This window comes from Morone saxatilis, unplaced genomic scaffold, assembly GCF_004916995.1.
Source record: "Morone saxatilis isolate NCDOM2014 unplaced genomic scaffold, NCSU_SB_2.0 Contig8, whole genome shotgun sequence".
In the NCBI taxonomy this organism is placed as follows: domain Eukaryota; kingdom Metazoa; phylum Chordata; class Actinopteri; family Moronidae; genus Morone; species Morone saxatilis.
This window is the reverse complement of record NW_023340257.1, coordinates 20,039,995-20,064,648: the sequence shown is the minus strand read 5'-3', so window position 1 is coordinate 20,064,648 and position 24,654 is coordinate 20,039,995. Positions and strand designations below refer to the sequence as shown.

The 24,654-nt window shown below is 39.0% G+C and overlaps 2 protein-coding genes across 2 annotated transcripts; one reads left to right on the top strand and one right to left on the bottom strand.

The window, feature by feature from the left end:
- The first annotated feature begins 515 nt into the window (after positions 1-515).
- Positions 516-7,171, top strand: camkk1b (calcium/calmodulin-dependent protein kinase kinase 1, alpha b). Its single transcript, XM_035680332.1, has 15 exons — positions 516-770; positions 875-922; positions 1,007-1,060; positions 1,149-1,200; positions 1,294-1,427; positions 1,748-1,784; positions 1,866-1,887; positions 2,012-2,100; positions 2,642-2,841; positions 3,054-3,107; positions 3,201-3,274; positions 4,248-4,335; positions 4,446-4,574; positions 5,022-5,125; positions 7,117-7,171. The coding sequence occupies exons 1-15, from the start codon at positions 516-518 to the stop codon at positions 7,169-7,171; spliced, it is 1,395 nt and encodes a 464-aa protein (XP_035536225.1).
- A 9,253-nt stretch (positions 7,172-16,424) lies between these two features.
- On the bottom strand, positions 16,425-23,478 carry ywhag2 (3-monooxygenase/tryptophan 5-monooxygenase activation protein, gamma polypeptide 2). The gene is made up of 2 exons (XM_035679713.1): positions 23,215-23,478; positions 16,425-19,794 (listed from the first exon to the last, which is right to left on the bottom strand). Exons 1-2 carry the CDS (start codon positions 23,299-23,301, stop codon positions 19,138-19,140), a joined length of 744 nt encoding a protein of 247 aa, XP_035535606.1. The 5' UTR covers positions 23,302-23,478; the 3' UTR covers positions 16,425-19,137.
- Between the last annotated feature and the right edge of the window lie 1,176 nt (positions 23,479-24,654).

Here is a 24,654-nt window from a genome sequence, read left to right as displayed (position 1 = left end):
TTGCATATTATAAAGAAAGGTAGGCATTGGCAGTCTATTCATTCAAGGTAAAGCAATACAAGGGAAAAGCACTTCTGACATAAGAAATCTAATAATGTATATGGCTGGTAAATAAAATAACATCTAACAAACATTAAGCACATTAATTGCACAATAATTCAAGCGTAAAAACACAGGTATTAGTTGATTTCTGAGGTTAGTATTGGCACTAATCTATGAATAAAAGGAGGTAATATTTGGATTTAAGAGAATGTTACAATTTTGGTATCACTTGTAGTTTTATGTGAATTTTTTCTTTCAATTCATGCTAGCTTGTTTTGAAGATCAACTTGCAGGAAGCTGAAACTTAACAAAATGTGAATGTTTAGTTGATTAATTTCTGTAATACAAATGTAAACCAGGAGTGTTTTAAAAACTTGTGGATGCATTTCTTTCTTCCAGTGCAGTGATGTATCCTCTGGTACTTTCACCAAGCCGGGGAGTTCATTTGTGAGCGAACCAGAACTATAACCACCATGAGCACCGACTCTATCTGCAGGCCAGAGCTGGACTCGGAGAACCCTGGCGAGCTGGCTGACCTGGTGGCAGCCATGAACGTGACCGCCAACCGCATGACGCCTCCTAATGGCTACAGGTCAGGTCCCCCGAGGACCAACAGCTCTCACAGAGGTCGAACCTCAGACAGGAAGATGTCACTGCAGGAGAAGGGGAGCCGCATAGCCCGACAGCGCACCATCGAGACCAAACGTGTGTCCATCACAGATGCTGATGTGAGGACACTTAAAATTATACTCAAGAGTTGGATTTTTGATTCAATTCAACATGTTATTAATGAGATATTTTACTGATTAAATTATCTTTTTATTCTCTGCAGGATTGTGTCCAGCTCAACCAGTATAAGTTGAACCAAGAAATTGGAAAGGTGATCAATCAGTACTATACATAAGCAAGCTGAAACAGAAGTGAATCATTAATAATGCTGTTGTTGTTATTTTTTACACCCTAGGGTTCATACGGAGTGGTGAAATTAGCTTATAATGAAGATTCTGAACAGTACTATGTAAGTTTAAGCTTATAAATTGTTCATTTAGATATTTAGATTGTTTAGATTTTACCTGAACATCATTTGCTTTGACTCATGTCCTTAGGCGATGAAAGTCGTTTCAAAGAAGAGGCTGATGAGGCTGTGTGGATTTTTGCGTGAGTGAAAAAAACATTTAAATGTCTAATGAGCTTCTGTCCTTTTTGTGGTGTTGGTGTTGACATGTTTTTGTCTTTTGTGTGTAATTTCAGGCCGCCTGCCTCCTCAAGGATCAAACTCGCAGCAGGATCCATTCCCTAAAGCCTCGTTGCCTCTGGAGAAAGTGTACAAGGAGATCGCCATCCTGAAGAAGCTGGACCATCATAATGTCGTTAAACTAGTGGAGGTCAGTCAGAGTGCTGTAGTCTTACTGCAGGTTTAAAACACATGTAATGCAGCATGCATGCGTATCTAGCATGTTACAAAGTTTGAGGGCCCCATGAAAGCACTTTGGATAGACTGTAGTTTGACATGTTTCTATGATAAATAGAATATGATAGGAGGTATTTGGTTTACTCCAAAGGTTCTCAGCTTTTTTGGATCCCTAAATGATACACACCAGACCAAAACCCAGAAATATACTACAATGATTATTTTTATAGTACAAATTAATAACTGGACCTCATATATTTGCGTGTGGGATATGAGAATTAATGTGTGTTGCAGGTGCTTGATGATCCTGATGAAGATGGACTTCATATGGGTAGGCATTCATTCAGCTGTTTGTAGTCATTTAATGTAGCTGTGTCAGTAAGTCATTAAATTGTGATTATTTGTCCTCAAGCTTTCGAATTGATGACAAAAGGGTATGTTTTTGTACATTTATGTATTCTGTCATGGTCCTAAACTGTAATAATTAGGGAATTTAAATTGGCTTATAATGTAAAATAAACATATTTCCTGCCTTTCTCCACCTCTCTTGTCTGGCAGTCCAGTGATGGAGGTTCCTACAGATGACCCTTTCACAGAGGACCAGGCTCGCTTTTATTTCAGAGACATCGTCCTGGGGATAGAGTACTGTAAGTTAGGAGTTAAATTTAAATATTTAATAGAGAGTCAAACTACAAATGTATTAATAACCGGCTCATTTTACGCAATAAAAGTGGCTTTTTTGTGTAGAATCTGATAACTTCCAACTTTGGTGCCTTAAAGCAGGAGTTCCCAAACTTTTTCATGTCAAGGACCCCCACGATAGACTCATATTAAACCACAAAGTATGTTTTATTTTTAGGTTTGAAGATAATAAAGTCTTCATAGTCAATTCTATGTCAATCAGTGGTCAAACTGGGATAAAGGCAGATAATATTACTTGCACAGTGGATGGGGCAGTGACTGCTTTATTTAGCTACCATTCAAGACATACTGTACTGTTCAAGACAAAGCAATATATTTTATTATTGCTGGTATTTTCCTTTTTTTTTTTAAAGAAAATAATGCTTATCCTTTGAATTATAAAATATATGGCTAAAATTACCCCCAAAAGCCACCACAGTGCCTTGAAGCACGTCTAAAATGATAAGCAGAGAATCAACGTGCTGACTTCTTTGCACTCTCCACCAGTGCACTACCACAAGATCATCCACAGGGACATTAAACCCTCCAACCTGCTGCTGGGAGACGACGGTCACGTCAAGATCGCAGACTTTGGTGTGAGCAACGAGTTTGAGGGGACGGACGCCCTCCTGTCAAGCACTGCGGGGACACCGGCCTTCATGGCCCCTGAGATGATGACCGAACATGAGCAGTGCTTCAGTGGAAAGGTGAGACAGAATCTGCTCTGTAGGGTCAACCGGGAAAGAGATAATCACTGAAGCACATATGTTCTGGATGTGACTCTTCGTGTCAGACTGAGTTAAATTGTGAGAAATTATCAAGAAATTATGTCCAACCTGTGTCTTTACTGAGAGCTTCTCAGTACTGAGAGCTTCTCAGTAAAGACACAGCCCAGATAATCACTGTGTTTGTTTACCAGGCGTTAGACGTGTGGGCGATGGGAGTCACACTATACTGTTTTGTCTATGGGAAGGTAAGAAAGTTCAAAATACAAAAATTCTAAATTCATTTAGAATTAAAAGCCAGAAAACATTTTAACTATTTAATTGTGTCTGTCCTGTCGCAGTGTCCTTTTTATGACGAATACATCGTCTCTCTGCACAACAAGATCAAGAACAAACCTGTGGAGTTTCCAGAGACGTAAGCAAACATTTACATAGCAGAATGCCTAATAACAACAATGACTGTTTTTCCTGGCAGGTTTTTTATAGGAAACATGTTTGGGAGGATGGCAGCATCTGGCAGCAGATGACTTTGTTATCACATGTTGTAAAGGTGTTACAGTAGATGTGAATATTACAGTATTCAGACTTTTAAAAATATTTTTCTTAATTGGAGAGAAAAAAGTGATTAAAGAAGCAGAAAATGTGTTTGAGTGATATTGGTGATTGTAAAGCAGCATTTCATATTCTCTATTCACTGATGTTGTATTTCTGATAAATGTCCTGATTTAACATACATATTATCATAAACCAGGAGTCTCCCAGCGCAGTCTTGTTTCTTTTTTGTTCATACAAAGCACAGCTGGTAAAACACAGGTGAAATTAATGATGTTTGTTTGTGTAGGTATTGGTTATTTTCCCGGGGGGGGCACCACACATACAGTCGCACACTATAGACAGTTATAAAATCACAATTCCTCAAGAAGTCACAGCAAACTGGATATTTTTGTTTATTAATACAAATAAATAGTACTTTTCAATTAACATAAATCATTGTCTGAATGACCTTAAATAACATATTTAACCATTCTGCACGTTCACACATTTAATTACTAGAAATTATTAAAATACCTTTCACATTCTCTGCTAACAGGAGATTTCTACTTTCACCCAGGTTTACATGCATGTTTAAACAAAATCTTTGAACAAAATGCACTGGCAATGAATTCCACATGACTGACTGAGACTGACAGTTTATGTAGCATGAACACTTAAAGGTAGCTTCCAGAAATTCTTGCTATTCAATGCTGCCAACAATGATTCATTATGTCTGTGTTTGACAAGTACAAATTGCTGTGAAAAGATCTATTCCACTTTTTTCCCTCTTGGTCATGTGCCAGAATCCACTGTCAAAGTCATATTTATCTGTAAAACTGTAACTTTCTTCACAGGCCGCTGATAAGTAATGAATTAAAAGAGCTCATTGAAAGGATGCTGGATAAAAACCCTGAAACAAGAATCACCGTCCCTCAAATTAAGGTGACTGGAAAACACAAATTACTACAGCTGATTAATATTATATAAAAGACTGTACATTTTCTACCAGTTTGTGTTACCTTTCCATAATAATGGTGTGTGTGTTGTTACAGCTCCATCCGTGGGTGACAGAGAACGGCTCCAATCCTCTTCCTCTGGAGGAGGAGCACTGTACAGCGGTGGAGGTCACCGAGGAGGAGGTGCAGAACAGCGTCAAACTCATCCCCAGCCTTTCCACTGTGGTGAGTTGCATGTCGCTTTCTCTCTGGTCACTATTTAACGCTTTGAAGACCCACAATTGGCTGCTGGCTTGAGAATTTAAAATCAGATATCTCAGTTGCAGTATCTACATTTACCTCTTTCAGCTGATTGTAGGCTCCTAAAAATGGTCTTCGCTTATATAAAATCTCAACCATTTACATCTAAAACACTCTCATGTTGCCTTTAAAGTTTTGAAATTAAAACAATTATATGACAGGATAGGTGTCAATATATTATAGCATTTAAAACTATGAAGAGTAAGCACTCAACAGTTGCCAGAAAGTTAAATATATGGAATTTTTAATGGGATTTCATATTTAAAAAACACAAATTGGATATTTAAAAGAATATATTTGATGCGGAGACTTCACAGGCAATATGAAAATGTTCTGTATTTCCATTGAGACTGTCTCTGATATCCACTGCAGATTCTAGTGAAGTCCATGCTGAGGAAGCGGTCTTTCGGTAATCCCTTTGAGTGTCAGGGCAGACGGGCGGAGAGGTCCATGTCTGCCCCTGGAGGTCTTCTTACGTAAGTAGCCTACTCTGCAAATCCCGCCTGCTCCGCTTTGCCAAACTGCCAGCTCTGCGATTAGGCCTCTAACAAAACAAAGCAGCGAGCAGATGCTTGGATAAAAATAGATCAGTTACTTACATACTTTATATGTGCAGTGAATCTCTCATATATTAAATCTACCATCATATCTAGACCCTTAATCTTTGAATACTGACTAGCTCTCATACTGTATTTGTTTTGTTTTGGTCCTTAAATTAGCAGCACACTCAGGCAGATAAAAGCATTTGTCCCTTCCTGATAAACTAAATGGATGCCCCTGTGGCAGCAGTAATGGCTGCACTGCTTTTGTTTTCCATTAACAAGTCAGTCCTGTCTGTGGGGGGCCACTGGCACAGCTAATTACACCTCCATGTGAAGAGATGTGGAGATGCAGCTACAACCTCCTCCACACATGCCCAGGCAGCACCACCAGTCGTACAGCGCTGCAAACTCCCACACAGTGAAATCTGTGCAGATCATGTGATATATGTAAATGGTGAAATCCTACACAACAGTATTTGGATATAATGGCTTAAATAGGATGCTATAATGAAAGGTAAATATTTTACAATTTGAAAAGGCATAGTTTGGCTCTACTGCTGGCTTAAAGAAGAAGATCAAAATGTTTAAATTTGATCTTCTTGGAGGGATGATGTATTGTGGCACTGTGTTCCAGTGATCAAATATTTCGCCTTTCTGCCCACAGTAATAAGGGCGATTTATTCAAGGTTAAACTTTATGTTCAGATCTGATCTCTGGTCAGATCTTGTTTTACAGATTCTGAAGGTTAGCCTGTATGGAGACCCAAAGTGTTCAATATTGAATAAAGTAATTATGAAATGAATAATCATGTGAATAAACACAGCCAAAATGCGTAGTTTATAAAATTGCAACATAATCTAATCATACATATTTAAAACTCAGCTCATTATTGTGAAATGTTATTTAATCCAGCTTCTTTATACAACTACAGAGTTTATTGGAGGTGTTATTTTTAACCCTCCTAGCAGTTGTAATTAATTATCCAATTTCCAATTTCCAATTTCCTAGCAGAGCAGAGCCATTAATGTGATTGGCTGTCCACTCAACAGCTAATCACACAACAGGATCAACTGTGTTCAAAGAGTTGTTGGAAAAAAAAAACAGACCTGCAAGTCTGTTAAAATGTTGAGCTAAATGTACACATACAACATGTATTCTATATATAAATACATTGGTTTATTACATAATTTGTCTATTTATTCACATAATTACTTATTTCATAATGTCTTTTTTATGTATTTGATATCGATTGTATTTAATTTGGGTCTCTATATGTTCTCCAGTGTAAACCAATCATCTATAGAAAAATATACTGATTTCCTGTTAAGCTTAAAGGAACTGACACTTTGGGAAATACGCTTTATTCACTTTCTTGCTGGGATTAAGATGAGAACATTGATAAAACTTTTACATTTGACTGTTAAATAAGCTACAGCCAATTAGCTTAGCTTAGCATAAAGACTGAAAAAAGGCTCTGTCCAAAGGTAACAAAACAGCACCTTTTAAAGCTACACTAATTAACTAAAACATTATATTTCATTAATTTTGTACAAAAAACAAAGTATAAAAAAATTGTGGCCTTTAGTCCACATGACCTATTGTTATTTACATCAATCAGATTAGATTAATTAGTGAGTTTTAGAGGTGCTACTACTGTAGGGTGACTTTGTTACCTTTAAGTGGAGTGAGGCTAGCTGCTTCCCCTGTGGTTACAGTCTTAATGCTGAGCTAAGATAACTGGCTCCTGGCAGACACACAGCGGTATCAATGTTCTCGTTAAACTCTCAACTAGAAAGCAAATAAGCTTATTTTTCCAAGATGTCTGACTATGTCTTTAAACTGCTGCAGTCCTGCTACAATAAAATCTGTTTACAATTAACTGTCTTGCAAAGTAATAAGAATATAAATACATCTCCTTCTTGCAGTGGTACTTGGGGCTTATTGGGGTCTTCGCCTCACCTTCATCCTTCCTTGAGGTAAATTCTATAAAAGCATTTAGGTTGAGCTCATGTACTCCATAGACATCACAGCTCATCAGTGGTTTCTTCAACCCTAAGAGGATTTAAGAGAGACAACACAAAGCTCTCAACAACGAGCTGTACCCAAAATAAATGCGCACACACGCTTGTTGTCGAGTGCTTTGTGTTGACTTTCCTGTCCCTCTTGAGGTTGTTGTGGATAAGGAGTGATGAGCTGTACTGTGGAGGGCATGTACTCTTTGACATTTTCAGTCCCCCCCTCCGTCTCCTCCTCCTCATCTGCAATCTCACTTAGTACCTTCAGCAACATGATCAATCGTTTGTCACCCACAGGAGCGAGGGGAGCAGAGATGGAGAGTTGGAGGACTTGTATGAAGACGATACATTTACAGAGTGTACAGAATGAACTGAAACGTGCACTTCTTCATGTCTTTAATTCTCTCTTAAGTTTGCTTTTGCTTCCTGCTTGCTGTGCTTGCATGCTTTTCTCACAATAGTGCATAAGACTGTGATAATTCTGTGATATATTAAATATTGATAAAAGATGAATAGGTCATTAAACACTTAATAATTAAATATTATTATTATTTAATTATTATTTAAAACATGAGTTAAATAATTATTCAATTATTATTTAAAATATGAATTAAATAATTATTCTGACCCTCGGCTTGTTTACTGTTTTGTTAATATTTAAATTACAGATGGCATGAGTGGTGAATATTATTCATTTACTTTGGATTGTTGTTAAAAATGTAAATATGCTCTATAAAGAAGATATTTTTACATTTTCCTACAGCTGTTGAAGATAATAAACATTCTAATTTCAAACAATGACTTTGAATGACTGAAGAAACAAGCCAGTGATGTTTTTGTGTAAATGCAACTTCTATTACTTGCAGCACCATAGCAGTTCTGTTGTGTTCAATGTTAAACAATAGATGGCGACCTTGTGACAACAGGTGCATTGTGTTCGTTCTGTCTTGGGTTTGTCACCACGCCACGTTTCACCCCTTCAGCCTCAGCCGGCTCCACGTCACCCCCTCCTTCTCTCTCACTCGCCTGTTTGTCTCTCTGTTAGTTCCCCCTATAAAGTTATACTCTTTTTTCTTTTAAAATTTACCACAATAACATTTAAAAATGTCTTTGTATTGAAATCCTAATTCAGGCATACATACACATCGCCATGTATTCTCATCAAACCTTCAAAGATGCCCTGTAGTGACACAGAGGATCTCACATCTGTTAACTCACACTGAAACAAACTGTATTGTTTCAGTATCAAATGCACTTTATTCTCCAGACCAGCAGAGGGCAGCATTGTGTTTCAAGTAAAGAAATCAAGTACACCAATTGGCCCTGAAGTGGAGCCCTGTAACAGCAATAATCTGCCCTGTTGAAGTGCCATTGAGCAAGATACTTACTGCTCCAGGGATGTAACAATTAAAAGATGTTCAAAAACAGCATCCAAAATTAGACACAAAATAAATTTTATCTGTGATGACATAAACTTATTAGCAGCATGTGGTCACGTTCTTGGTTCAGTAAACGCAGAACACACCAGAATGACTCCTCTGCCCTCTCTATGGATGAGTTCCCTTCCAGTAGAGAAGAAGTGATGCAGTGTTATATAGGCACAAAGGCCAAATTAATTGGCCTCTACATGCCTGTAAATAGTTTAAATAGTTAATAGTTTGCTGTGTGTTTTTATTACAGAGTTTATATTTTGAATTTGAGTCACATAATACAATTTTTTTATCTATGAGTGGAGCTGTTTCACAATAAATGCATCACAACCTCAGACAGCCTGAGTTCCCCCACTGTGCTATTTACAGTATGTGCAGGGTTCGCTACCAGGATTTATTTGTGGGGATTATTTTAATATTTCTCATGTCTCCAGGAAAATATGAGGAGAAAAAATTAAAGATGCACCTATTCATGTTGTTCTTTCCCAAGGATAATATCCAATATGTTATATTATTGGGATATTTCACAGACTAAAATCATTCAAAACAGCCAAGCCAATAACAAGTTAAAGAAATGCAATGAAAGATTATAATAAAATCTAAATATCTAATAATAATAACTACAACAACTGTATCCCAGCACTGCTTTCTTCTCTCCTTTAATTGTGCTGCAAAAATAGATGTTTCAGTTCTGAGGATAGGTAGGAGGCATGATGCTGCAAAATGTAACATCTCTGAGTCAGACTGCCACTGCCAGTCACCAGCATACGGATCAGCACAAATTTCAGGTTTATCATGTTGAGCTGTGGTTTGGAGTCTGGAGCTTTATTAAGGTAAACCTACAGGTCCAAACAGGGCCCGAAGGTTTCTCTGGAGGTGTGTAGTAGGTGGAACAATATCTCTGATGGTCTAAGACAGAACAGCACAAAATGAAAAAGAGACAACGGCAACAAGCACAGAGTAGAGCCAAGAGCCTTTGGATGTATTATATAAAATAAACCTGTTTTTTTTAGGCTTAAACATTTAACTGGGAAACAATGTCCATTCCATTCATGTGTGATCAGGACTTTAAAGGAATAGTTACATTTTGGAGAAAATGCTTATTTACTTCCTTTACTGTCTGTGTGATAAATATGAAGCAGAAGACAGAAGCCAGTGAGCGTAGCTTAGCATAAAGACTGGAAGCAAGGGGGATAACAGCTAGCCTGGCTTTGTCTGTTTATAACGTGCTAATTGGTGAGCTTTAGAGGTGAGGTCTAGATCTTCTCCTCTCACTCTAAGCGAGAAGCGAATACATGTGAATGCATCATATCAACAGTATCAGTGGAACACTTAGCATTATGTAACAAATACAGCTGGTTAGTGCACCTATGTATCATTTGCTCTTAATTTGATTCTCCATGAAACTGGGAGGAATAAAGTCATATTATTGTAAAGAGGAAAGCTTGGTGGCGTTTATCATTCAGGACTGACATTAAATTATCTCAATCCTGAACAGTTGGAGACTTGAAGCTGTAGTAGCACATATTCTACCACAGATTAACATCCTCGAGTGCCCTACAGTCTAAAAATGGTTAATCGAATAAACTACATAAACTCTCATGTTAGATTTTGTGTGTCAGCTGCTCCGAAAATATGTTAAAATATGAAATAAAAGAAACTCTTAAGCCCCTGCAAGCTGAAATGGTTCATGAGACCATTTGTATTCCTGCAGTCAGCCCATTTTTCTGCTGTTGCAGTTATGTGAAGACCAAAGAGGAGTGTTTCTGAGCAAAGATTTCTGTGGAAACTGTTGCCATGCAACAGCACAATACTGCGCTCATACAGAGTAGTAACTTCACTGTATGACTGCTCTTTTTCCTGAGCTCACTGCCTGAGTAGTAATGCACCGTTTCTTTTCTATTCTATTTTCTTTATTTTAAAATACAAAATCTTTATTTTTGGGCTGTAACTGTGGGTTGTCATTGTTTCGTGGATAGCCAGAGGAAACTTTGCTTCAACGTCTGGTTCCACACCCTGACTCCCTTTAGTTTCCACACCCAGAGCCAGCAGCAGTTCAGCCTCAGATATTTAGCTAAACACTGACCCTTGGCTCTCACTGTTCACCCTGTATTCCTGTCACCACGCCACGTTTCACCCCTTCAGCCTCAGCCGGCTCCCCGTCACCCCCTCCTTCTCTCTCACTCGCCTGTTATTCACCACGACTGACCCCACTGGCCCCCTGTCAACGGAACTGTACATCCCCTCAAGGCTGCAAAGTGGAGGAAGGGTTTTTTTTTTTCTTCCACCCTGCACTGCTGGGAATCCCCTGTGCCCACATACATAATGAGTCACCAGCTCAGACATCAAACAGACCCACAAACACTGGAAGGTATAATTTGTCAACCAGTCAGCACCTGAGGAGCTAATTGTAAAACAAAGCATGACTGGCTAGACACTGTAAAGGTAAAAGAATACACAGACAGACAGGCAGACAGACAAGACACCTTACACTGAGGAACTGCAGCACAGACAGGACTCTTTCAGGAGTGAATACATTGGAAATACAAAGCAAGAAATGCTGAAAATATTTAAAAGAGCTTCATAATGATGTGCAGGAGTCATTTATCAAATCCAGCATCAACACACAAATCCACGATATCAAAAGTCTTAACAGTTCATTATCACATTGTGAGCCTGTCAGTGGAGGACTTTGAAAATAGATATTACATATAATGTGCAGATTCACACCACATCCTGTGAGACAAGTGATTTATTTCATTCTCACATTTTTTTTCCTGTGTAAAAACATCCATGACAAGCATGACTTTGAACAAAAACCTGAGAGAAATATGTCAACTTTCTCATCCAGATGAGGATAAATTCAGCACATGAGGCTTTGACTGTTCCACTATGTTAAATGAACTTATCAGGTTTTACAGTGTAGAACGACACAGGAACAGGTACAATGCACATTTGTTGTCAGCATGTTCAAAAGGAAAAATGACATAAAATGAAATTATTAAAAAGCAAGCATGTTATACTTTATATTGTCCAAGTGAGAGACAGAGCTGTTGTAAATTTCACAATAATAACAAAATCCCATGTTCTTTTTCTCGTTTTAAAAATCTTAATACGTTTGCAACCATTGCACTTAATGCATTTCCTTCTTCTATCTGTCCTGCAGCTGTTCTCCATTAGTACATCAGTGACTGCAGCAGACTTATTTTTTGTAACAGTGGGACTGAAGATGAAACTAGATTTCTGCCAGCTGAACACGGAGAAAAAAGAAAATAATTTTGTGTTTTTATAGGTAATGCAAGGTATAGGGCATTAGTGCAATCAAAGGAAATCAGAATCAGAATTTGCCAAGTAGGATTTCACATACAAGGAATTTGCCCTGGTAAGATGGTGCAATACACATACAGCAATATAATGCAAGACCTGTCTGAATTGTGTTATGTCTGTTCAGCGTTCTTTATCATTACTCTACCTTACATGAACATAAATGGTGACAGTTTTTTACTTAAATGTCTATCTATATCCTCTACTTTACTCTGCACACTTTAATATTTTTGTTTTTTGTCACACGTCTTGCAGTGGAAAGTCCGCTTCTTGATGAGCAGGTGGTTGTGATGCAGAAGATCTTTATTTTTAAAAAGTATCATGGGAGGAAAAAAATCCTCTAAAAATGTATTTTAGAGGAAACTGGTTAAATGTTTTAAGCTCAAATCACAGTGTGGGCTCACTTGTGTTATGTTGTGTTATTCTGATGATTATGTTATTTTGTCTGGGAACATGGTGTGACTGTGACTCTCCTGCAATGGGAGGCCTTGAAAGAACATGCACAGTGACGTAACTGTGAGACAGCGGGAAGGGGGGGGGGGGACTTAATTTTAGACTCACCTTTTACAAACTTCTGTTCATCACACAAGCCTCTGTAGTTATGAATAATCACCTCCGGTATTATTAGGAATCAGTTTGATCATCACAAATGACAATAGCAAATTGCTAGAGATGACAGCAGTGTTTCTGTATGTTGCAGCCAGATGGAGAGCATTCATTTGGGGGATGAAGCTCTCCAAAAAAAAAAAAATCATGTGATGACACTTACCCACTGCCTGTATCAGATGCAATGTATCCTGCAATGTTTTGGGACAAGTGCTCCCTAAAATAGTCTCTTAAAACCTTCAGCCGAACGTTGTGGCACTTTTTGATAAATAATACAAAGTCTAAATGTTAGCTTGAATAATTCATTTTGCAGCAGTCATGCATAACAGCTGTCTTTGTGCCTGAAAGAGTCCACAGCCCTCTTTGTCCTATCATAACTTAAAGCTGCGAGAGAGAAAATAAATAAATACAAAACATGGTGGAATGGACTTTAAGGAAATATCGGAGTTGATTATTTGTGTTATCCGTGTAATTTCATGTAATGTGTGTTTGTTCAGCTAGGGGTAAAACTGATGAATCAGACTCTCTTAACCGAAGATATGAACTCTCACCATCCATACAGAGGCAGATAGTCTATAGTGGAGGGGCTGTCACATTGATGTCTCTGGTCTACTCACTGTCTACTCACAGGCTGCAGGGAGGCCTATTTATAGATCTGTCTCTGTTCTCTGCTTCTACATCGGTCCTTTCTCTCCATCTCTCTTTTCTCTCTCCTTCCCTCCCTCTAATGGGTTGATATTTCTGGAGCTATGCAACTATTATCTTCTTTGCATCTTTGAGGTGCAGATCACGTTGAATCAGATCATAAACTTTTCCAAAGTCCGACGTGTCGGTCTGTCTGTTTTATAAGGATCTGTGCTCAGAAATAAAATCTCCTTGTGTTTGGTATCAGTGCTGAAAAATAATGATTGACTTAATCCGAGACTTTATTTCTAACACCTGATTGGTGTTAGAGCTGTAATGTTTCACCTCCAGGCCTCCAAAGCCACAAAGCCATCGATCTTTATCCACCCGCTTTGAAATCAGACAAAATATTCTTTGTGTGAACGTCTCAAGTTTTAATTACTTGTGAGCCGAACTTCGGGCTGTTTGTTCTCCAGACGCTGTCACCCAGCGTCCAGTCCACAGAGCTGTCACTTTTGCCCCAGAGCAACTGAGCTAGTCATGACAGCCATGCGGTTTGGTTGATGATGAATAGCTCAACAACGACTGTTAGACGCCTGAGCCACAGGAGGTTAAATGCCTTTTAGTGCAGGAATTTGTAGACAGCATAAAGTGCTGCGTTCAGTGTGGAGTTAACAAAGGAAATCAATAGACTGCAACAAAGCTCAGACCTTGTGATGACCTTTTGACAAAAATCACTGACCTCATGTCTGCTGAATAAAGAACGGCAAACCAAAGACCTGAGAAAACAGGTAATGCAAGTTAAAAAGTCTAAATAAACAACAAGACAAACAGGTTGTTAATGCCTTTATCTGAAACAAGAATAGTTTATAGCCATGCTAGCAGATATGTGAGGCTGTAGTCTACAGGGGTGCTTCGAGCTAAATGCTAACATGCTTGTAACACATGTTTAGCAGGTATAATGTTGAATATTTTCCCTCTCCTAGTTTAGCATGATAGCGTGCTAACGTTTGCTAATTACCACGAAACACAATGCATTTAATAATTGCCAACTCAAAAATGTAGACCAGTCAAGACCAAAGTGGAGGACTAACCATTATCATCCCTATCACCACACCATTAGCATGCCTAAATCATATTACGTTGATGTTAACGAGTTAAAAAGTGATATTAGATGATTGATACCACTCTCATGTATAATATTAAATAAGTAGCCTGACTCTGTCCAAAGGTTTGCTTAATCAGTACAAAAACCAAAATGCAAAAATGACGTATTACATGGGGGATCACGTGCTGAACAATTTACATATGGTCTCCAGTAATAGCTGCCGGAAGCAATAATAACCGGGCTAAAAAATTCCCGTTTCCAATCTTATGCTAAGCTAAGCTAACTGCCTGCTGTTGGCGGCTTCTTGTTTACTAGACAAACATTAGAGTGGTATTGATCTTCTCATCTAAGTCTCAGCAAGAAAGCAAATAAGTGTATTTTTACAAAAACGTCAGAACTGTTTCTTTCAATCCACTGCGTTCATACTCTCCATTTTCCTTTCACTGAACCTGTGATCTTGTACTTGACTGAAAAACAGGAAGGAATGTGCACACACGGCTACCTTTCTACAAACTTGAAATAGCTCATGAAATTCAGAGAGGACAAAAATAACCTACCTGTATCATCTTCTTCATGGCTTCCACGGTTTATGTTTAATCCATCATCAAAGTTATAGATTATTGTCATCGGGACATTTTCAATAGGACGCTGTTGAAAGTGCCATCTTAGTAAACATCCACTAACGCTAACAAGGATTTCGATCCAGTGATTTAGAGGCCGTTCGCCTTTGTGTGACATAATTATGGCTCAATGATCACTTGTGCCTTGTCATCTGGCCTCCCCTCAGGGAAATAAGGCTTCATGTGATGAAAGTGATCAGACAGAGCAGTTATTATAGACGAGGAAGAGCAGCACGGCAGCACAATTTCCTGTTTTGTGTGTATCCTGTGACCTTTAAAACATAATCTTCTCCAGGGATCTAGATTACATTGATTAAATTAACTGGTTTGAATAAATATGTGTTTAATGTAAACAGCATTATTTATACATTATTTTATGAGGGATATGTATTTAGTTTTATCTTGATTTGACAGAATTTGTCATGAAAAGTGCTAAATTGAATTTGTAGCTGCTGGAGATTCAATTACATGTCCATCAGTGGGCCCCAGTGTGTTTTGGGATGTGTAATGTCACCAACATTTACCAATAACGATGACACCGATGTCGCCCAAAGTGTAGCAGTGCATTAAAAACACAGGCTGGAAGATAGGTTGGTGCTGAATCCTAATGCCTCCTGTGTGCTTTGAGCTTTCATTTTTTACAGGATGCAATAGGTGTCTGAGCAGTGCAGCAAGGAGCCGAGCTAATAGTGGGATACTTATTATAGCCCTAGCAACAGGAACGGGATTGGTGGCTGCGGAGAGGGAGCCTGTCAGCTATTGGCTGCTGAGGAGGACCGCTCAAAGCACAGAATTTCATCTCATGAAAGGTTCAGTGCAGCAAGCTGCAGCAAGAGGCTGCAGTCTGAGAGTGGGCGATCCAGCAGTTTGCCACTTCAGCTTATCAATCAGTGTGAGGGCTCAACTCCCAGTTTGAAACACACAGATATGCATAATTACTCAGATAAACTTGAGCTTTGGAGTGTAAAAATATGACTTGCACGTACAAAGAGAAGCAGATTCTCCTTCCATTGTTCATCATGAGATGCAGGATCTTGTTTTATTGCAGCGCTCCTCTGCTGTGATCATAAAATCTGTTGTCTTTTGAAGCAATATTCTTTGATCTACGCCCTAATTTAGTTAATGATTAGCAAAGCGGCCTTAAAAAGAGCCTCATTTAAGACATACTGTAGTTGTTGTGTTAGCTGGCACTGTCTCTGCACTGCAGCTAATACAGCCTCCATCTCATACGTTCACCCACAGACCCTCAACACAAGCAGTCGTGCAGGCATATACAATACACACCATCCAAATATGGATGCATGCACACAAACATACCACACACACCTTTTATGTGACCCACAAAGGGTTACCTATGGTCAAATGGACTTCCTATATCAATGTGTCGGCTTTAAAACTCAACAGAAATGTTTAAAATCTGTTCACTAATGAAAAGGAATGAGTTGTGGTGTTTCTGGTATGACTGTAAATGGCTACATTACAGAGAGAAATGAAAATAAAGAATAATACCGATAAACAAATAACTTTAATGGGCAACAGATGGCAACCAAAAATTCCTCAGAGCATACAATTTGTATCTCATTTTCATCTATCGCCCACCTTTCCCCTTGCTAATTTCCAGTAGGTCAGCTCTTCTCAAATCTGATTTGTGATTAAAATATAATTTATTTTCTCCTCATTTCTTGTATTTGTATGTTTTCATGTCACATAAAACAAGGATCAACATCCAAATTAATGAAAACTTAAAAATAAAAACACAAACCACAGGAGGTAGCCCTGACAAATGAATTAAAAGGGAACACAATGCATGTATTCTTGGCAATGAGTGAAAGTCTCCTGACATGGTTCTTCAAAACATATTGAAACAGAAAAAAAAGTGAGAAAAATAAATTCAGTTTCCACTTGTTTTAACAAACAAAACTTAAACATGAAAGTGATTTGACTCCATTCAAATATTCATAAGCAGTGTGAGCAGTTGTGCAGATTAGGATTTCATGCTATTTGTCTGGCGAGCCTTTGAGACCATCAACTTTATACTACGTTAAAAATAAATCAAAGCAGCTGTGACATACAGTGTGAGCTCACGGAGGCTGACTCATGACGGTGACATAATTGGCATACATGAACGAGGTTGTGTGACTGACCTTAAGGCTTCTGGTTTCTCTCTTAAGCCATCACATCTGAGATAAAAAATAAAAGTCCCCCAAAACTGCCATCTGTATGAATATATTAATGTAATAATCTATAGAACTAGCAGCATTATGAAGACAAATCCGTTCAGCAGCTTTCTGTGCTCTTAAGCAGCTTCCTAGTGTCTAACGTTTGTTCTGAAGAGTTCTCACATTTGCTAATCAATAACCAATTCTAGTGAATTGCCTACATGCTTTCCCTGTGACTCTATTTGTGCATTGGTGTTGAATATTCATATCTATGTGCTGTACAGAGAGCAGTACTGTCCAACACACGTAAAAGTGAGGAACCATTGAAGGGAAAATATTACATCTTGCACACATGCTTGCAGGAACTTCAAATACTGGCAGATAAATCCTTTTTTTCTGTAAAGGTTAACTTGCAAATGAGGCATATCAAATAATGATACAGGCACAAAAAGAAAGCACATACTGTACTCTGGGCACAAAACAGAAGTGTCAAAACATTTTTTTTTTCTATGAAATGGTTTTCCTTAAAAACAAAATTGTCTTATGGGTGACGATACAACAATACACTAGACCACCACGGAAATGGTGCATGTATAATTTAGTCATATTCTTTTTTATTATCATAGCTATTATTTCGGTTCTTGTGCAACTGCTACATAATGACTCACATTCAAGATATTTTGTCACTCAGGAACAGCTAAAATGTATAAAAACAAACAAACCAAAAAAAATTTATACTGTCAGAAAAAAATATGGTCCATGTTTGTGAATTCATAACAGAAACATTGAGCCTGAAAACTTCACCATTAGTAAAACTGGATAGCATGACAGAAAAAGTACTTAAATACTGTTCAAAGAACAAAATATATCATAATCATACTTCAATGTGACAAACACCAGCTGGTAAGATTAAGTGATCACTGGTGAGTTTTTATCTTCCTTTTTTTTTCTTTCATTAACAAATGAAATACACATATTGCATGTCACTATAGCAACGCCCATTACAGGTCAATTTTTACGATCACCATTTTGGTATAGCAAATCAAAAAACCATAACAAAACGAAATAAATTAGAAATTAGAAATCAACATCAGACAAAGCCTGTTTTTCTCAATCATATGAATACTTAACACCCACAGTATAAGTTAATAAAGTCAAGCTACTGTATATAAATACATCACCAGCATGCACAATATTGAATAATCGATATTATTGTTGTCATCATCTTACACTGAAGAAACAGTATAGTAGGCAAGTGCATTTAATAAAACAAACACAGAAGTAAACCACAAACTCTGAAGCTGCTTTTATTTATTTTTTTTGTCATTTTTTTGTTTTATATTGTTAAGTCTCTGCCTTTAGTAACCTTCACCTCCAAAAGAATCTATGGTTCCAGTGACATAACAGAATAATCTGCGAGATGCCAAATACACTTCAGACAGAAGAAGGGGAATTAATTTTACTATCCAGTCCTCATTCTCACTCCTGTGTAATTTATCCTTTAAAATTTTTACTTCGGGGGGGGGGGGGATTAATCGGTTTAAAACTTTTCTCTTTTTTCTCGTTCTAAGCGTGAGTTTAACATCAATGGCTTTCAGGGCCCTTTCTCATATATATAGACTACTACTGGAACCAATGCAAACTAGTTTTGTGAGGCATTCCCATTCAAGCATTTTCTCTCTCAAGTGACTCAAATGCATCTCTATCACGCAAAAACCTAACTAAGCAGCTTATCTTGACAGAACAAGATCAGTTCCTATGCCAGTGTGAGGCTGCCATTTCAATCCAACAACAACCACTTCAGGCTGATTGACTGACATATCAGTGGTTTTGGCAAATGTCAAAGAGAAAATCAAGAAGACGGAGGCCCCTTTCAACTGTATATATATTTCTATATATATTTAAACTAAGATTTAACCTCCACTCTCACCTCTCTTTTGATTCTTTTCTTTTAACACATGGAAAAATAAAGAACTGCTGCTGCGGTAGTATCATCGGCAAAAGCGGCTGCCAAAGTCTACCGGCCCTTCATATATTTTTTTTCGAAATGTGGTTTCTCTTTAATTGTTGCCCTCCCCTCCCTCGTCATCCTGCTGGTCACTTGTCCACAGTGTCAAGTTGTCTCGGAGCAGCTGCATGATGAGAGTGGAGTCTTTGTAGGAGTCCTCGTTGAGGGTGTCGAGCTCGGCGATGGCGTCGTCGAAGGCGGTCTTGGCCAGATGACAGGCCTGCTCCGGGGCATTCTGGATCTCGTAGTAAAACACAGAGTAGTTGAGAGCTAAGCCCAGGCGGATGGGGTGGGTGGGCTGCATGTGCTCCTTGCTGATCTCGTGGGCCTCGTTGTAGGCCTTCTCTGAAGACTCCACCACCGTGGCCCTCTTCTCCCCCGTGGCCACCTCGGCCAGGTACCGGTAGTAGTCGCCCTTCATCTTCAGGTAGAACACCTTGCTCTCGTGCTGCGTCTCGCTGCAGTTCTTGATCAGGAAGTTGTCCAGAAGGTTGAGCACATCCTGGCACACGGCCTCCAGCTCCTTCTCAATCTTCTCCCGGTAGGCCCTGACCATCTCAATCTTCTTCTCATTGCCGTCGGCCGAGGTCTTCTGCTCAATGCTGGAGATCACCCTCCAGGAGGAGCGACGGGCACCGACCACGTTCTTGTATGCCACGGACAAGAGGTTCCTCTCCTCGTTGGACAGGGCCTCGTTCAGCTCTGTTACCTGGAAGAAGGAAATGGACCATTTAATGACAGGAGCACAAACCTTGATTAACGGCAGCGGACTGCATTAACATTTTACAAAAAATAATCATCCAAGAAAATCTGGCAATATTACTAGATCTGGCAACTCTTTTTGGCAAAAATACCAATCATTTTATGGTTCCAATTTCTAAAAAAGTGCAGATTTTCTCCTTTTCATTGTTTTATATCTCAATATTAAATATCTTTTAGTTTTGAATTTTGCGAAAAGAAAGAGGCCATTTTAAGATGCCACAATGGGGGCCCCACTGTGGCTTCAGGGTTAACACGTCGACAGCAAACTGCAACGACCCTGAATCGAGCCTGGCCAGGGACCTTTGTTGCATCTCTCGTTTCCTGTCATCTCTCTACTAATGTCTTTAATGAAGGTATAGAAAATATACTTAAAAAACAAATAAGGACATTTGCAATGGGTATTTTTGTAAGTTTTACAAACCAAATGATTAATCAAATAACCAAGAAAATGATCAACAGAATAATGATGAAAAAATATGATGAAAATAATTGTTAGCTCCTGCGCTAATTATTAAAAAGCACGTTCTTTTATGTGAAAGACTCTGGACTAACAGCTCAACAGAAGATGAGCAATATTACACTTGTCATGTGCACTTCCCAGTTTCCATGCCAATCCATTCATTTAGTGCACTAGTAGCTCCAGCTGCCACGTGGACAGCGAATGCTAGTTAGTGAGAAAAATATTCAAGATAGTCGGTGGCGGTGGGGGGTTGGGAAAGGAAAGGAAAGGAGGGCTGGGGATGGCTAAAATGTTCCCACGAGCACTCCAGGGCAGCTGCACTGTAAGTGAAAACCATCACTGCACAGGCGGTTCACATGTCCCAGTGACCTTCTCTCTGGCTCAAACTGACCTTTTTACCTGTCTAAAACACCACGCCGTGACATCACTCTGAGCTAGACTGTTAAATTTAGATTTTGACAGATCAGTTTGATAGTTGGGTGGTTTTCAAAGAGCTTATGTTACTATAAAAAGGCTTCATTACTCAGGGTTATTTGATTGGAAAAGCAGCCTTGATTTCAAACATGGCCTCTGTCAGATCAATAATCAAGGATAAATTTATTAATAACTGCTCAGGGACTGAAATATATTTAAAAAAAGAAAAATATAGCTTGGGTTTCAACTGCTTTTTATCTAAAAAAGCTCCTCTTTGATGTGCTCAGATTTCTCATTTGTCAGTTTTGACATTCTCTGCTCAGGCAGAGGAGCACAAAGATGGCGCAGGATCGCCGACGTCACACACACTGAGTGGATGGAGAGCCGAGCTCAACCTATAGAGAAGGAGGCGCCTTCGTTCTGCTTGTCCAAAACTGTAACACAAACCTACACATGCAAACGATCAAACATGTGAAATTTACAGTCGAATGTTCGATTTCTCCTCGTCAAATGACTCAAGGAAACAAATAGGTCATCCCTCTAAATATAATGCGCTGATGTTTGGGAAGCTTACTACTGTGTCAATTGGATTACAGTTATGCTGTTAAAAAAATAGCTGATAATGCATCAGACTGACACAAATATCGTGATTTCAAGGGCTGACATTAACTATAATCCATGGCAACTACCATAAGCCAACATGCACATAATCAATTAGTTGATTGAAAGAAAACTAATCTGCAACTAATTTGATAAGTGATGAATCATTTTAAGTATTTTTTCAGGCAAACCTCCACCAGTTTCAGCTCCACAAATGTTAATATTGTCTGTCTTTGATGGTAGTAATCTACCTTTTCTCTTTACTCTAATTGGTATATATAAAAACTAAAATCTCTAGGCTATATTTTCCATGTGACCCTCTTAAAATGTCTCAATGTCTCTCGAACAGTCAGTTAATCAATAATAAATATAATCGTTGGTTGCATATCCATAAACGATACTTTTTTTCCACGAAGAACACGAAGGTTATCACTCTTCGTTTGTCATTTCTGGCTGCAATGGCAAGGGATTCCCTTCGATTATAGAGTGAGAGTACACACCCCTGCAAAAGGGCCCAGTTTGGACCGCACTGACAAGGCAGATTGTTTAAAGGGAAAGGAATCCCTCCCTGCCTGCACACACATCATCCCACCTCCTGCAACCAGAAACCCTCGATGACAAACCGTCCACAGGGGGCTCTCTCCATCTCCCCCTGAGGAACATAAGGCAAAATGTTCCTAGTTTTTTTTTTTTTTTTTTTAAGTACGTATGACAATTTTAATCTACATGTGAGCTCATATAGGCCCGGCTATGACTCCCAGGATGCTATCGGTTCCAGTATGAGCTGGTGTGACACAGCAGTTTTTTTTTAACCCACTAGTGAATCCAATTCCCAGAATTTCTTAAGGGGGCAGAGAAGAGGAAGGAAAAAAAAGCAGACAAAGGCTCTGTCCTCAGCACCGGCCAATAAGAGCTGAGAAAGCTCCTGTGAGGCTGGCCACCCATGTCATCCTCTTTGCATCAAATATTACAGCACTTAATCAGAGTCATTAACCCAAAATGACTTCAAATTGCTGCTAGATATCAGGAGGAACCCACCATACACGGATGCACGTATGAGGAATGAAGTGAACAAAAGTGGAGAAAACAAAGCCCACAAATCAAATCTGATCATATTGACTCACTGCAATATGACAAAGAATATTCTAGAGAGAGTCTACTGCCTCCTACGTTTGTTTGGAGGAAAGAGCAGTTTGAGGGCTCCTTTTGGAGCATTTTTATAAAGCAGTCATGCCCCCCCCCCCAGCATCTAAGCCTTGTATACCAGTCTGAAAGATTAGCATATTTTAAATGATGTATAGTATTTTTAATTAATGTGACAAAGAGAGGAAGAAGAAGAAGAGGAAGAGGAGGAGGAGGGAGGGGGCAGCAGTTGATGGGCTTTTTCCGAGCAACCTCACATGGCTCCCAGCAGCAGCAGCTTTTATAAAGGAAGGAGGGGAGGTTGGTAAAAAGGAAGAAGAAAAAAAAGTAAAAAAAAAAAAAAATAGAGCAGAGCCGTTATAAGATATGAGGCTCTGATTAACCGAGAGATAAAGATCAGGCCTGTGTGCATTTCATTGTAATATCCCTTCATTGAACGGCAACGGCCGACAGAAAGGCACCGCCCAAGGAGCAGACGATTTGGACTCGACTCAGGAAAAAAAAAGCACTGAGCTGTCGATGAATTGGCGACGAGACAATAAAGATATTAAACATAATTAATCTAAGATGTCTAATTGCAGTGCGGTAATATCAAGCCGGTGTAAGCAACCGGATTTTACAGCCAACACAGTCTAGAGACTGCGGGACGAGCCTTAACGCAAAGAGCGCACAGGTGAAAAAAAAAAAAACATCATCCATACACATTAAGTCATAATTATTATCTTCTTCTTTTTTTTTTAATGGACTTACCGATTTCATAGCAGCTGCCATATCATCATATCTCTCAGCCTGTTCAGCCAGCCTGGCTTTCTGCACCAGCTGCTCGCGATCAACCATGTTTTAAATGATATTTAAGTTGCTTTGTCGAGCTGCTCTACTTGGGTTTTTTGGGGACGAAATGATTGATATTTTAAATCGCAATGCAGTGAAATCCTACGCGAACCTAATGCTGCAGCTGTTCTCTGCTGTCTGTCTGTTTCTCCGTGCAGACGGGACACCCTCTCCTCTCTTCCCTCCCTTCCTCACCCCTCCTCCTCCTCCTCACACACTCTCCCTGGGCTGCGTCATCACTCAGAAAGGTGGGTGTCTGTGCCAATGATGTAACACTCCATACATGGGAACCAGAGGGTATAGGGGATGGATGGATGGATGGATGGGAGCAGCTGGGCGAAAGGCCTTGTGGGTAATGGAGTCTCCTGGAGGGAGGGGGGGGGTGACACAGCATCTTATTGTTGGGGCTGAAGTATGATGGTTCAACCTGCGTTTGGCTGCATTTTTTGGTCCATGTCGAAGAGAGAGTCCGATACAGAGGTGCCACAAATTCATTGTTCCACATGAATCCCACATTGTCCAAATCTGGACCAAAAATTCAATATAATCCAGAACTGAACACAATTTTCAGGGCAAGCAGGAGCTTTGGAAGAAGTATTACTTGAAGAAGTATTCAAATCCTTAACTTGAGTAAAGTTAAGTAATAGCAATACCACAGTGTAAAAATACATCGTAGGAAGAATAAGTCATGCATTCATAGTATTGAATAATATAATATCATAATTATTCTTATTGCCTGCCACTGGGTCAGATTCGGTCAATTCCCCTTCAAATCAGTGAAATGTGGGGCGGAAACACTGGCGCTTTGTCCACAGGGGTCGCCAGAATCAACAAAATGAAAGTTGCTTGTTGCTGCTTTGAAGGACCAGTGTGTCATTGCAGATTGCAAGTAATATAATAATAATATTTATTTTATATTTTATTTTTACTTTATTTTGTACAATAAAGTATAAAGTACCAATGAAACAAACAAAAAAAATTAGTACAAGTACAATACTTTGTATGCACTGCACGAATGCACTTTGTTACTTTCCACCCCTTGTTTTCAAAGGTAAGAGCCCATGGCTAAAAAAGTGAAAAGGTATTTTCAAAACTGCTCAATGCTAAGAAAAGAATGATTGGTTGATTGATTGATTGATTGATTTAATTATGAGTTGACGGAGAAATACTAATTCATTCTATCCAAGTAAAGCACAAGACCAATCTGCATAATTTACAATGAAACCGTAATTAATTAATTCGTTATCACAAGAAAACGATCTTTGTTATGTCGAGATAACGAAATAATTAATTCTCAAGAAAACAAACTTTGGTACAAGAGCTGCCACGAATGGCTTCCGTAGCCACTGGCTGTAGCTG